This window comes from Bombina bombina, chromosome 7 (genome assembly GCF_027579735.1).
Source record: "Bombina bombina isolate aBomBom1 chromosome 7, aBomBom1.pri, whole genome shotgun sequence".
NCBI classification, from domain to species: domain Eukaryota; kingdom Metazoa; phylum Chordata; class Amphibia; order Anura; family Bombinatoridae; genus Bombina; species Bombina bombina.
Genome location: NC_069505.1, coordinates 496421975 through 496435826, shown reverse-complemented (window position 1 = coordinate 496435826; position 13852 = coordinate 496421975). Strand labels below are relative to the sequence as shown.

Genomic DNA, 13852 nt, shown 5'->3' with positions numbered 1-13852 from the left:
TTAATACAAACAGAGAGTTCTCATGATGCTGAACAATTGTGTTACGACTGCAGTCCACAGATAGGATAAAAAAGGAAATTTATGCTTACCTGATAAATTGATTTCTTCTACGATACGACGAGTCCACGGATTTCATCCTTACTTGTGGGATATTATCCTCCTGCTAACAGGAAGTGGCAAAGAGCACCACAGCAGAGCTGTATATATAGCTCCTCCATTCCCCTCCACCCCCAGTCATTCGACCGAAGGTTTTAGGAAGAGAAAGGAAAAGCTTAAAGGTGCAGAGGTGACTGAAGTTGTAAATAAAAAAATATAGTCTGTCTTAAAATGACAGGGAGGGCCGTGGACTCATCGTATCGTAGAAGAAATCAATTTATCAGCTAAGCATAAATTTCCTTTTCTTCTACAAGATACAACGAGTCCACGGATTTCATCCTTACTTGTGGGATACAATACCACAGCTACAGGACACGGATGAAACGGGAGGAACAAGACAGAGACCTAAACGGAAGGCACCACTGCTTGAAGAACTTTTCTCCCAAAAACAGCCTCAGAAGAAGCAAAAGTATCAAATTTGGAAAATTTGGAAAAAGTATGAAGGGACGACCAAGTCGCAGCCTTACAAATCTGTTCAACAGAAGCATAGTTTTTAAAGGCCCATGTGGAAGCCACAGCCCTAGTAGAATGAGCCGTAATTCTTTCAGGAGGCTTCTGACCAGCAGTCTCATATGCCAGGCGGATGATACTCCTCAGCCAAAAAGAAAGAGAGGTAGCCGTAGCTTTCTGACCCCTACGCTTTCCAGAATAAACAATGAATAATGAAGATGATTGACGGAAATCCTTAGTCGCCTGTAAGTAAAACTTAAAGGCACAGACCACGTCCAGGTTATGTAACAGACGCTCCTTCTTAGAAGAAGGATTGGGACACAAGGAAGGAACAACAATTTCCTGATTAATATTCTTATTTGAAACAACCTTAGGAAGAAATCCAGGTTTGGTGCGTAAAACCACCTTATCAGAATGAAAGATAAGATAAGGCAAATCACACTGGCACACTGTAACGTTGAAAGCTCAGAAACTCTTCGAGCAGAAGAAATAGCAACTAAAAACAGAACTTTCCAAGATAACAATTTAATATCTATGGAATGCATGGGCTCAAACGGAACCCCTTGAAGAACTCGAAGAACTAAATTCAAACTCCAGGGAGGAGTAATTGGTCTAAATACAGGCTTAATTCTAGATAGAGCCTGACAAAAAGACTGAACATCTGGCACATCTGCCAAACGTTTGTGAAGCAAATTGACAAAGCAGAAATTTGTCCCTTTAAGGAACTTGCTGATAACCCTTTCTCCAATCCTTCTTGGAGAAAAGACAGAATCCTGGGAATCCTAACTTTACTCCATGCGTAATCCTTGGATTCACACCAATAAAGATATTTACGCCATATCTTATGATAGATTTTTCTAGTGACAGACTTTCGAGACTGTATCAAAGTATCAATGACCGAATCAGAGAATCCTCGCTTAGATAGAATCAAGCGTTCAATCTCCAAGCAGTCAGCTGCAGAGAATTTAGATTTGGATGTTGGAAAGGACCTTGAATGAGAAGGTCCTGTCTCAAAGGAAGTGGTGGCAGAGAGGACATGTCCAGTAGATCCACATACCAAGTCCTGCGTGGCCATGCAGGCGCTATCAGGATTACTGAAGCTCTCTCCTGTTTGATTTGAGCAATCACGCGTGGAAGGAGAGAAAATGGTGGAAACACATAAGCTAGGCTGAACGACCAAGGCACTGCCAAGGCATCTATCAGTTCGGCCTGGGGATCCCTTGACCTGGATCCGTAACGTGGAAGCTTGGCATTCTGACGAGATGCCATCAGATCCAGTTCCGGTCTGCCCCATTGGCGAATCAATGAGGAAAACACCTCCGGATGGAGTTCCCACTCCCCCGGATGAAAAGTCTGAGGACTTAGAAAATCCGCTTCCCAGTTTTCTACTCCTGGGATGTAAATTGCCGACAGATAACAAGAGTGGGCCTCTGCCCATTGGATTATCTTGGATACTTCTATCATCGCTAGGGAACTCCTTGTTCCCCCCTGATGATTGATATATGCCACAGTCGTGATGTTGTCCGACTGGAATCTGATGAATTTGGCTGAAGCCAACTGAGGCTACGCCTGAAGCACATTGAATATTGCTGTCAATTCCTGAATATTGATTGGAAGTAGAGACTCCACCTGAGTCCAAACACCCCGAGCCTTCAGACTGTACCCCAGCCCAGTAGGCTGGTGTCCGTTGTCACCATCACCCACGAAGGTCTGCCGAAACAAGTCCCCTGGGACAGATGATCCGGCGACAACCACCAAAGAAGAGAGTCTCTGGTCTCTTGATCCAGATTTATCTGAGGAGATAAATTCACATAGTCCCCATTCCACTATCCGAGCATGCACAGCTGCAGTGGTCTGAGATGAAAGCGGGCAAATGGAATGATGTCCATTGCCGCTACCATTAATCCAATGACCTCCATACACTGAGCCACTGATGGCTGAGGAATGGACTGAAGTGCTCGGCAAGTATTTAGAATCTTTGTTTTTCTGACCTCCGTCAGAAATATTTTCATGTCTACCGAGTCTATCAGAGTCCCCACGAAGGGAACCCTTGTCTGTGGAACTAGTGAACTCTTTTCTATGTTCACTTTCCAACCGTGAGTTCTCAGGAAAGACAATACTATGTCCGTGTGAGATTTTGTCAAATGATAAGTTGACGCCTGAATCAGAATATCGTCCAGATAAGGCGCCACTGCTATGCCCTGCAGTCTGAGAACCACTAGAAGAGACCCTAGAACCTTTGTGAAGATTCTGGGTGTTGTGGCCAACCCGAAGGGAAGAGTCACAAACTGATAATGTTTGTCCAGGAAGGCAAACTTTAGGAACTGATGATGATCCTTGTGAATAGGGATATGAAGGTATGCATCCTTCAAGTCCATGGTAGTCATAAATTGACCCTCCTGAATCATTGTTAAGATTGCTCGTATAGTCTCCATCTTGAATGATGGAACTCTGAGAAACTTGTTTAGACACTTGAGATCTAAAATGGGTCTGAAAGTTCCCTCTTTTTTGGGAACCACAAAAAGATTTGAGTAAAACCCCTGCCCCTGTTCCAGTTTTGGAACGGGACAAATTACTCCCATGGTAGAGAGATCTTTTACACAGCGTAAGAACGCCTCTCTTTTTATCTGGTCTACAGATAATCGTGAAAGATGAAATCTCCCTCTTGGGAGAAAATCCTTGAATTCCAGTTGATACCCGTGGGTCACGATTTCAAGTGCCCAAGGGTCCTGAACATCCCTTGCCCAAGCCTGAGCAAAGAAAGAAAGTCTGCCCCTACTAGATCCGGTCCCAGATCGGGGGCCGCCCCTTCATGCTGTCTTTGTAGCAGCAGCGGGCTTCTTGGATTGTTTACCTTTATTCCAAGCCTGGTTGGGTCTCCAGACTGACTTGGATTGAGCAAAATTCCCTTCCTGCTTTATGGAGGAAGAGGAAGCAGAGGGTCCTCCTTTAAACTTTCGAAAGGAACGGAAATTATTTTGTTTACCCTTCGTCTTAACAGACTTATCCTGAGGTAGGGCATGGCCTTTACCTCCAGTTATGTCAGAAATGATTCCTTCAATTCAGGCCCGAATAGGGTCTTACCTTTAAAAGGAATAGCTAAAAGCTTAGATTTTGATGAGACATCAGCAGACCAAGATTTGAGCCATAACGCTCTATGCGCTAGAATGCAAATCCTGCATTTTTCACTGCTAATTTAGCAATTTTGAAAAGCGGCATCAGTAATAAAAGAATTAGCTAGCTTGAGAGCCTTAATTCTATCCAATATGTCATCTAATGGAGTCTCAACCTTCAGAGACTCTTCTAGAGCCTCAAACCAAAAAGTTGCTGCAGTAGTAACTGGAACAATGCAAGCCGTAGGTTGTAAAAGAAAACCCTGATTAATAAATAATTTCTTTAGAAGACACTCTAACTTTTTATCCATAGGGTCTTTGAAAGCACAACTGTCCTCAATAGGTATAGTTGTGTGCTTAGCCAGGGTAGAAATAGCTCCCTCCACCCTAGGGACCTAGGGACCGTTTGCCAAGCATCCCGAATGGTGTCTGATATGGGAAACATTTTCTTAAAATTAGGAGGGAGAGAGAACGGTATACCTGGTCTATCCCATTCCTTCTTTACAATTTCCGAAATTCTTTTAGGAACTGGAAAAACATCAGTGTAAGTAGGCACCTCTAGATATTTGTCCATCTTACACAATTTCTCTGGTGGTATCATAATAGTATCACAATCATCCAGAGTCGCTAAAACCTCCCTAAGTAACATGCGGAGGTGTTCAAGCTTAAATTTAAAGGACATCACGTCCGAATCTGTCTGAGATAACACATTTCCTGAATCTGAAAGTTCTCCCTCAGACAGCAATTCCCTGACCCCCAACTCAGAGCACTGTGAGGGTACATTGGAAATAGTTAATAAAGCATCAGAGGATTCAGTATTCACATTAATACCTGACCTACTGCGTTTACCCTGCAACACTGGTAATTTAGATAATACCTCTGTAAGGGTAGTTGACATAACTGCAGTAAAATAATTAGACGCACTAGAGGTACTTGGCGTCGCTTGTGTGGGCGTTAAAGGTTGTGACACTTGGGGAGAATTGGATGGCATATCCTGATTCTCTTCAGACTGAGAATCATCCTTAGGCACACTTTCTTCACCTAAAATATGCTTTTTACAATGTAAGGCCCTTTCAGTACAAGAGGTACACAATGTAATATGGGGTTCCACAATGGCTTCCAAACACATAGAGCAATGAGTTTCCTCAATGTCAGACATGTTGAACAGACTAGTAATAACCACAGTAGTCAAACACTTTATTTATTGAATTAAACAGTTTTTAGAAAAACGTTTACTGCGCCTTTAAGAGATAAAAAAGCACACAATTTTTTCAAATTGCCTAAAAAACATTAAATAACGCTATCTAATTAGCTACACATACACAATAGTGCCAAAAATTATTGCACCCTGAGGCAAAAGGGCAAAATTAAACTCTAGACGTTCTTTAAAGCAAAAAATGTATTTGATTTCAAAAAATGACCCCTGCAGAGCTGTGGCACCTACCTGCCCCCAGGGAACTGCAAAAGGACTTGCTAACGATCCGGTTAACAGGACATCAGTGTAGACCCATCCGGAGCTAATGCCTGCTGCCTTCACAGCCAGATGAACTGCACGTCCGAGCACGCGAAAATAGGCCCCGCCCATCATGGACGACGTTTACCTCAGACTGTACAACTGCATGGGAAACGGTTTTGCCAAAAGCCATGTGGTCCCCAAACAAAAACCTCATAAAAACAGCTATGGAAACGTTTGTTATTCACTAATAAAAACCAAACCGTTAAGCTGCCTCTCCCAGTGTCTCTGATATATGCTGCAATATGCATAAAGCCCAGTATCATGTTAACAAATAATACATACAGGTTTTCAGTAATACCCTCTGTTTCAACAGGTCTACTGCTTACCCCTTCCCTTGCAGGGAAAAACATGTCAGCCAGTTCTGATACACCAAGTCTCCTCAGAAGTAAAGGACTAAACATACCTCAATGCTGCTTGCAGCATGAAACCGTTCTCCACAATGAAGATCTCTCTTGTACTACCTTCAGAAGCTCTGTGGGAACCAACGTGGATCTTAGTTACATCTGCTAAGATCATAAACCTCAGGGCAGAAATCTTCTTCTATATCCCCCTGAGGGAAATAGTACTCACCGGTACCATTTAAAATAAAAAAAACTTCTTGATTGAAGAAACTAAAACTAACACCTCACTTTACCCTCTTCCTAGTACAAACACAGGCAAAGAGAATGACTGGGGGTGGAGGGGAAGGGAGGAGCTATATATACAGCTCTGCTGTGGTGCTCTTTGCCACTTCCTGTTAGCAGGAGGATAATATCCCACAAGTAAGGATGAAATCCGTGGACTCGTCGTATCTTGTAGAAGAAATCAACTCCCGAATTAGACTGGCACAGTACCTTTATAAAACTGCTCCGCTTTTAGTTCTTTTTAAACTGCAGACCAAGACTTCCTCTGTGGCGATATTTTCCTTATAGTGTACATGCTAAAGACAAAGATGCAGCCAAACAAACTCACTCCCCACTGGTGTGTGGCGTGTAGTTCCGGCGTGTGAATCCAAGTGTCTGGATGATGACGTCACTCAGTGGTATGTATGGTGTCTCTGGTGCAGCTCCATCGATGCCGAGTTCTTTCCCTCTCAGCCGGTGTCAACATGCAAAACAATAAAGGGAACAGGAGCGCAACCAAGATTCTGGGAGGGAGGGTCTGCTGCTGATTGGCTGGAATGTGCCTGCTGACTGTGAGGTACAGGGTCAAAGTATTACTCAATGATGACGAATAGGGGGCGGATCGAACATGCTATGTTCGCCGGGAACTATTCGCCGGCGAACAATTTGCGACATCACTAAATAGAAGTAAATTAGAAAGTTGTTTAAAATTGTATTTTCTATCTGAATCATGAAAGAAAATGTTTGGGTTTCATGACCCTTTTTATTGTCTACTTGGTCAGTTGTTATTTTGGGGAGTGTGATTTTATTCCAAAACCTATCTTGGGCATCCCTCTGGGCTGGCTGTGACTGTTATAAAGTGGAATAATACTCTGCAAACTCTGTTACTATATTTAATAGATTATTTGTCAGCTGGTCTCCTTTCTTGAGAGCAGGGACTCCCCTATTTGATTGCTTAATTTTAATCAGGGAAGATAGAAACTTTCCCGATATATTACCATGCCTCAAAAATCTGCCCTTTTTTCTATTGTCTTGATATATAGTATTCCACAATAGGAAGGTATCTCTCCTTTTTTGCTGCATAATAGGAACACCTATGAGCCAGGGTTGGGTATTGGCAGTAAAGTGAGTATGCTTTTGACATCATATAATTATGGTGTTCCTCTTTACTATTTTGTAAATGTTTCTGTTTAGTAAGATATGTAATGATGTCCCCTCTGAGGACTGTTTTGGCTGTTTCCCAAAAAAGCTCTGGGGTTTTCAAATGGGGGGCATTGTTAGCTACGAAGTTGTCCCATTGTTTTACTAGATACATGTTAAAATCAGGAGACTTAATTAGGTGAGTTGGGAAGCAAAATGGGAAGCAAAAAACACATTTGTAAATGGGTTTTGGAGATTGGAGAAGGGTTATAGAGACAGGGGCATGGTCTGAGATTGTGATGTTATAAATTTTAGTTTCTGTAATCAGGAGCTCTAGAGAGTCAGGAGGTAATGGGATACCGTATTGTGGGCTCGAGATGAACAAGTAAAGTCCCTTCCTGTAGGGTTGTCTTCTCCAAATGTCCTGCACTTCCAATGAGGAGTAAAAGACATCAAATACCTTAAGTGGAAATATTGTCATATCTCTTATAGGCCTCTTTGGAGCAGATCTTGTTGGGTCCCTAAATCTATCAAGTGCTGGATTGGGGGTAAGGTTAAAATCGCCAGCTATAATGAGTTAAGTGTCTAAAAATCTAGCTAGGTTTTTGGTCAAGTCTTGCCAAAATTTGGGGGCTCGCTGGTTGGGGCCATAAACATTGCATAAGGTATACCATTCTCCCTGCCATTTAAGTTTTGGTAATGATAAACCTTCCCTCCTGGTCAATGATCTTGTCCTCTATTTGATAGTCAAAATTTTTGTGGAATAGAATAGCTACTCCTCTACTAGAGTTGTTATAGGGGGCGCTAATAATCTCTGAGATCCAATTAACTTTGTTTTTCGTGTTCGGGTGTATTAAGATGGGTCTCTTGTAGGAACATGATGTTAGCGGGGAACTTTAGGTGAGCTAGAATAGATTTTCTTTTGATTGGTGAAATAATCCCTCCTACATTCCAGGAGATGGTTTTCACTGACATTGGAAGCCTAGGAGGGATATATATATTAAGTATGCTACACAGGGTTGCATGTAATCATAAGGAGGAGTGGAGCTCAAGTAGTTATCTTTATTGGAGTGTGTAGTGTGTAACAAGTAGAGATGACTCATAGTAAAAACTAATCTACATTCTGTAACAAATAGCCTTGGTAAATTTTTTACAACCAAAACAACATATAACAATTAACATATATCAATAAGTAATACCAAACCATAATTGTCTTATTTTTGGATTTCACAGTTAATATCCCTCTCAGGGGCTTGAGCTCCCACTTAGGAGCGAAAGAAAGGTTCCTCAACTGAATCAGCCAGGAGAGGCATGTTACTGTGAGTGGAGTTGTGAGGTGAATTCCATTTCTTGGTCTAAGAGGGCTTGAGCATCTTTGGGTGAATCAAAGATTGTAGGGCCTCTCGGAGTGTGAAGTTTAAGATGTGCTGGGAACAGCAGGATGGCTTGCCGCTTTTCCTTATGTAGTGATGTGCACAAGATAGAAGAATTCTTTCCTTTTCCTCATGACTTCCGATGAATAGTCCTGAAACAGGTAGATACTTTTGTTGTCATAAAGCAGCATCTGAATTTTTCAGTATGCTCTTAGAAGGTGAATTTTGGATTGAAAATTGAGATACTCTTCTCCAGAGTTGTTGGCCTGTAACTTCCAATCCTATGCGCACTTTCATAGAGATGGGGCGAACCGACTCTGGGAGTCCCACCAGCCGATTACTGTTCCTACGGAAAGGTTTTCCAAGTCATCAATTTTCTGGTGAAGGTAGGCATTTTGTTGGATTAAATCCGTAATCTTAATTGCCGACGAGTTATGACCATCCTCCAAATCTGAGATTCGCTGCACTGCCATAGTAAGCCGTGAGTTAAATTTTTAACTTCCGTAGTTAGGGTATCCATACCCTTCTGTAAAGTATCCAGCTTGGTCAGGAGGAGAGAGCTAAGCTGTTGATCTGCGTTGAGGGAGATGTCTGACTGTGTCACTACAGCCATCGTAGATGGTGAAGTAGGTGGAGGGTCAGGGGGCGTCTTCCCCTTCCTTTCTTGGTGGGCCTTTGCTCTTTTCAACATTTTTTGAGAGGTTAGATGCCTGTCCATAGGCTTTTACAGGTCATACAGTTCGTTTGCAGTAGGCAACAGGAATCTTTAAGTAAAAAACAAAAATGCTATAGCAAGTATATCTTGTGCCACTTAGCAGATTGCTGTGTGCGGGGGAGGTCTCAGTCAAATGATGAGGTCCGTCTGCTTATTACTTTTATGCTCACAAAATATATTTTTATTTCCCTTCTTGTTTGCAGCTTTTCTGTTTATAGGTATTAAAGGTATACTCCCGTTAACTTTTTATAGGTATGCTGCGTAGTTAAGCAGTGGAAAGTGTAGCAAGCTATATGTGGTCCTGATGCACAATAATAAGTTCAATATTCAGGGGTCAATTTATTATTGTGCGGACGGACATGATACGATGTAGCGCATTATGTCCGCTGCACATCGATAAATGCCGACAGCATACGTTGCCTGCATTTATCATTGCATCTTGGGAACTACTGGTGCAATACCGCCCCCTGCAGATTCGCTAGCAGGTGGACAGGTTATGGAGCAACTTCTGTTTCCGGCGAGCTGTACGGAGCTTAATAAATTGACCCCTCAGTGTCGAAATAATTGTGGACATCAATAGACTTTGCCCTTTGTCTGTGATGCATTTTTATTTTAAAAGATGTAGCTAGCTCCGAGACAAAGATCTGAGGCAAGATTATAAGTGCGGCATTAACATCGCAATGAGGCCAAGTTTATTCCCAGCAGAGTGGCAGTAGTTCAAAGTTCTTCTTACCCTATGTGTGGAGGGTTACTGCGCTGCTGAGATCGGCAGTTATATGCGCCCTATATACCTCCAGGCACAGTAGAAACTCACTCGTCGTGGGCGGCAAAGGCAATGGCGGCTACTGATATTACCTGTGTAGTGTTCCGATGGTGAGGTTGCTGCTGAGTGAGCCTTGCAGTGTTTCCAGGCTGGATTTCCCTGCCAAGGACTACTTCGAAGATCGATATGGCGGCTATAATTACACAATAAAGATGCAGGTTTGCTGGAGCTCTTTTCTCACGCCGCCATATTCGATATCCACCCCGACATTTTCCGAATAAGATGTATTTAATAAATGAGACATTCTTGATAAGAAGTCTTCTCTTGTGCAGTACACAAATGATCTAAAAAAATTGCACTTTAATATGACGATTTAGTAAAAAATTTATGGGCTAGATTATGAGTGACGCTATCGTTTGAGCGCAAGTGATATCGGGTTTTTGTGGTCGTTTGCACGCAAGTTAAAATCCGCCTGTATTAAATGTTGAAAGTAAATGCAAACACTTAAGCGCAATTGCAATTTACGCTACAATTATGACCGGGACTTCAGAGCTCTGGTTAACTGTTACGCAAGTCAAAGAAGTGTCGCAAAACACATCAAAAATACATTACAGAGTACAGTTAGACTCATAAAAACAGCATCTAATAAAACATTTTTTTTTTAAATTGCAATAAAAAGTTATAATGGCTCAAAGATATGAGGTCTCAGGTGTTAGAAAAAAAAATAATGGGCCAAAAGTGCTTTTACATAGGGATCCATAGGAACACGTATAAATATATGTATGTATATAATTATATACGCAAGTATTTCTATACATATGTATATATATGTATTTACATACATATTTATACAACTAAATACAGATATCCATATTTATAGAAATACATACATATTATTGCAATCCTACGCTCATGTTTGCTCCATTAAAGTCTATGGGGGAATATGGTCCTGCGTTTACAACTTCGCAAAGTCTTTACTTGCGACCTGTAATACGTGAGCAACTGGGCGTGCAATGGTAAAAAAAAAAGTTGAGCGCAGATAAAGCACTTGTGGGAGCACAAATTTGTGCTCCACTCGTAAACTATCCCTTTATTGGTGTAGATTACAAGTGGAGCACAAAAATATTAGCGCACTCAAGCGCAATCAGTACCACTTCTATGTTTGTGATTATATAACAAGTACAACGTTTTTTGTTTGTTTTTTATCACTGAAGCAATAGTCTAGTGCACACTAACAACTGCATGTCAGGGGGCACGGGTGTGCTTAATCTCTCACAGACTTTTATGGGGGCGCACGGAAAAACTCATGTAAGATAAGGTTTTAGCGTTTTGCTTCTGTGCTATACTATTTTACTGAGATTTAGGCATAAAACACCTCACACATACAAATATATACATACACACATATATACACACACACACACACATATATACACACACACATATATACACACACACACACATATACACACACACACACATATATACATACACACATATATACACACACACATATATACACACACACATATATACACACACACATATATACATACACACATATATACACACACACACATATATATACACACACATATATATATATATACACACACACATATATACACACACACACACATATATACATACACACATATATACACACGCATACACCTTTGACTCTAGCCCAGTTCTGACCCTTTTTATATACTATGTCCCTTTTAATCTGTCATAAAACCTTTTTTTATCCATTAATAAACCTTTGCTTCCTAAGTATTCAGTCTAAATTTAACTTTATCCTTTATTTCCATATCAATTCATGTGTTTTGTTAGCAAACTATCAAGCGATACTGCTTTACTACTTTGAGGGGCCGAATTATCATTGTGCGGACGGACATCTGCTGTAGCAGATCATGTCCGCCGCACATCGATAAATGCGACAACATACGTGTCAGCATTTATCATTGCACAAGCATTTCTCGTGAAATGCTTGTTCAATACCGCCCCCTGCAGATTCACGGCCAATCGGCCATTAGCAGAGGGTGTCAATCATCCCGATCATATCCAATCGGCTGATTGCTGTCCACCACCTCAGAGGTGGCAGACGAGTTAAGGAACCGCAGTCTTAAGATCGCTGCTTCTTAACTCCTGTTTCTTGCGAAAACAGATGCATTAGGGCCGATTGACGCTTTGATAATTCGGCCCCCAAGTCTCAAAAAAAGATCTTTTTTTCTCTTGAAAGAAACCCTTAAATAGTAGATTTGCTTTTTAAAATATGTTGTTTGGTAGGTTTTCTGTCATAAAAACAAAAGGGAAATACTAATACTAGAGCTATCAACAAAATATTATCACTGTTTATAAAACAATGGCATGTTGCAGGGTGCATAATAGACATCCAAGTGGTAAGGATACTTTAGAGAATGCCATATAGCACCACAACAGAGAAGTGGGTACAAAACAAGGTCTGTTGTATCATTTCACATTTTAATATTAACGTATATTCCGTCAACATTGTGTGGATGGTTCTACAATGGTATTTTATGGACCATACACCTTTTATGTAGAAAGTTTCATGCTTGTTTTTTCTCATCCTGATATACTTGTGTCTCCCATCTCCTTATTGCAGGAAAACGAGTGTGCGCTGGTGAAGGCATGGCCCGTATGGAGTTATTTCTTTTCCTAACCAATATACTACAGAAGTTTACCTTGAAGCCAACAGTAGATGAAAAGGACATTGAGATCACACCAGAACCTAACACCAACGCATCAAGACCTAGGAAATATACTATGTATGCCGTCCCTCGCTAACAATACAAAGGCCAAGCTGCTTAGCCTAGACCTGTTTTTGAGAAGACCTGGATCTGAATCATGAAGACAACATCTTGAATAACAGAAACAACTCATAGAAAGATACCTGTAGAAAAATGTTTTGGGGGGTTTCTACATTGAAGAAGTTCTATATTCTGATGGTTTAAGATAATCATGAAAGCACAACACAACCACAGTGGTTGTATTAAAAGATCATGGACCATTACAAAGGGGAGACTTTCATGAAATCTTTTGGGATGTATTTTAATCTCAGTGGTTGTATTAAAAGAACATGGACCATTACAAAGGGGAGACTTTCATGAAATCTTTTGGGATGTATTTTAATCTCAGTTGCCCAAATTGTATTTGCTGTGAAATATAAACAACTATGTATGAATAAATGGAAATACTCAAAAATAATCTTGGTTTGCTTATAAAGGCAGAAAGCTTTTGAAATAGAAAAACTTTACCAATTCACCTACTTATCAGGTCGGCCATTCCTCCATCCAACAAGAAATAGGAACCCAAGGGGAAAGGATGCTTAGCCGAAGGTAAACAGTGGCGTTCTTCCGTGTCGACACGATGTAGTGGGCGTGGATGGAAAGTCAGGTGCAATGGAGATAGCCCCCGATAGGACTGAAGCTTGTGACACAGAATTTCCGTCACTCAGTAGTCCACAAACGCTCTAATCCAACATAACGCTCTATTTCAAACAGCCGAGCCAGGTAAAGTAAGAGTTCAGGTGTCAAATTGATTTCCATAAAAACATATATCATCCACTGGAGTACATAGTAAAGCATCATACGTGTTTCATGCCTCTAGGGCACTAGATCACTGTTTGAAATAAAGCGTTATGTTGCATTAGAGCGTTTGTGAACTTCTGTGTCACTTATTCATCCAACAAGAAAGAAGACATTACATGATCATTGATTAAAGGGACACTGAACACAAAAATTTTCTTTCATGATTCAGATAGAGCAGCAATTTTAAGCAACTTTCTAATTTACTCCTATTATCAAAAGTTCTTCATTCGCTTGGTATCTTTATTTGATAAGCAAGAATGTAAGTTTAGATGCCGGCCCATTTTTGGTGAACAACCTGGGTTGTTCTTGCTGATTGGTGGATAAATTCACCCACCAATAAACAAGTGCTTTCCATGGTCCTGAACCAAAAACTGGCTGGCTCCTTAACTTAGATGCCTTCTTTTTCAAATAAA

The 13852-nt window shown here is 41.0% G+C and overlaps 1 protein-coding gene across 1 annotated transcript in view; it reads left to right on the top strand.

Annotated features, from left to right (window-relative positions):
• LOC128666851 (cytochrome P450 2C15-like) overlaps positions 1–13056 on the top strand; it is a 40134-nt gene extending 27078 nt beyond the window's left edge. The window contains exon 9 of the mRNA XM_053721653.1: positions 12455–13056. Coding sequence (XP_053577628.1) covers positions 12455–12636 — 182 coding nt within the window. The 3' untranslated portion in view covers positions 12637–13056. The remainder of the gene's footprint in view (positions 1–12454) is intronic.
• The last annotated feature ends 796 nt before the right edge of the window (positions 13057–13852 follow it).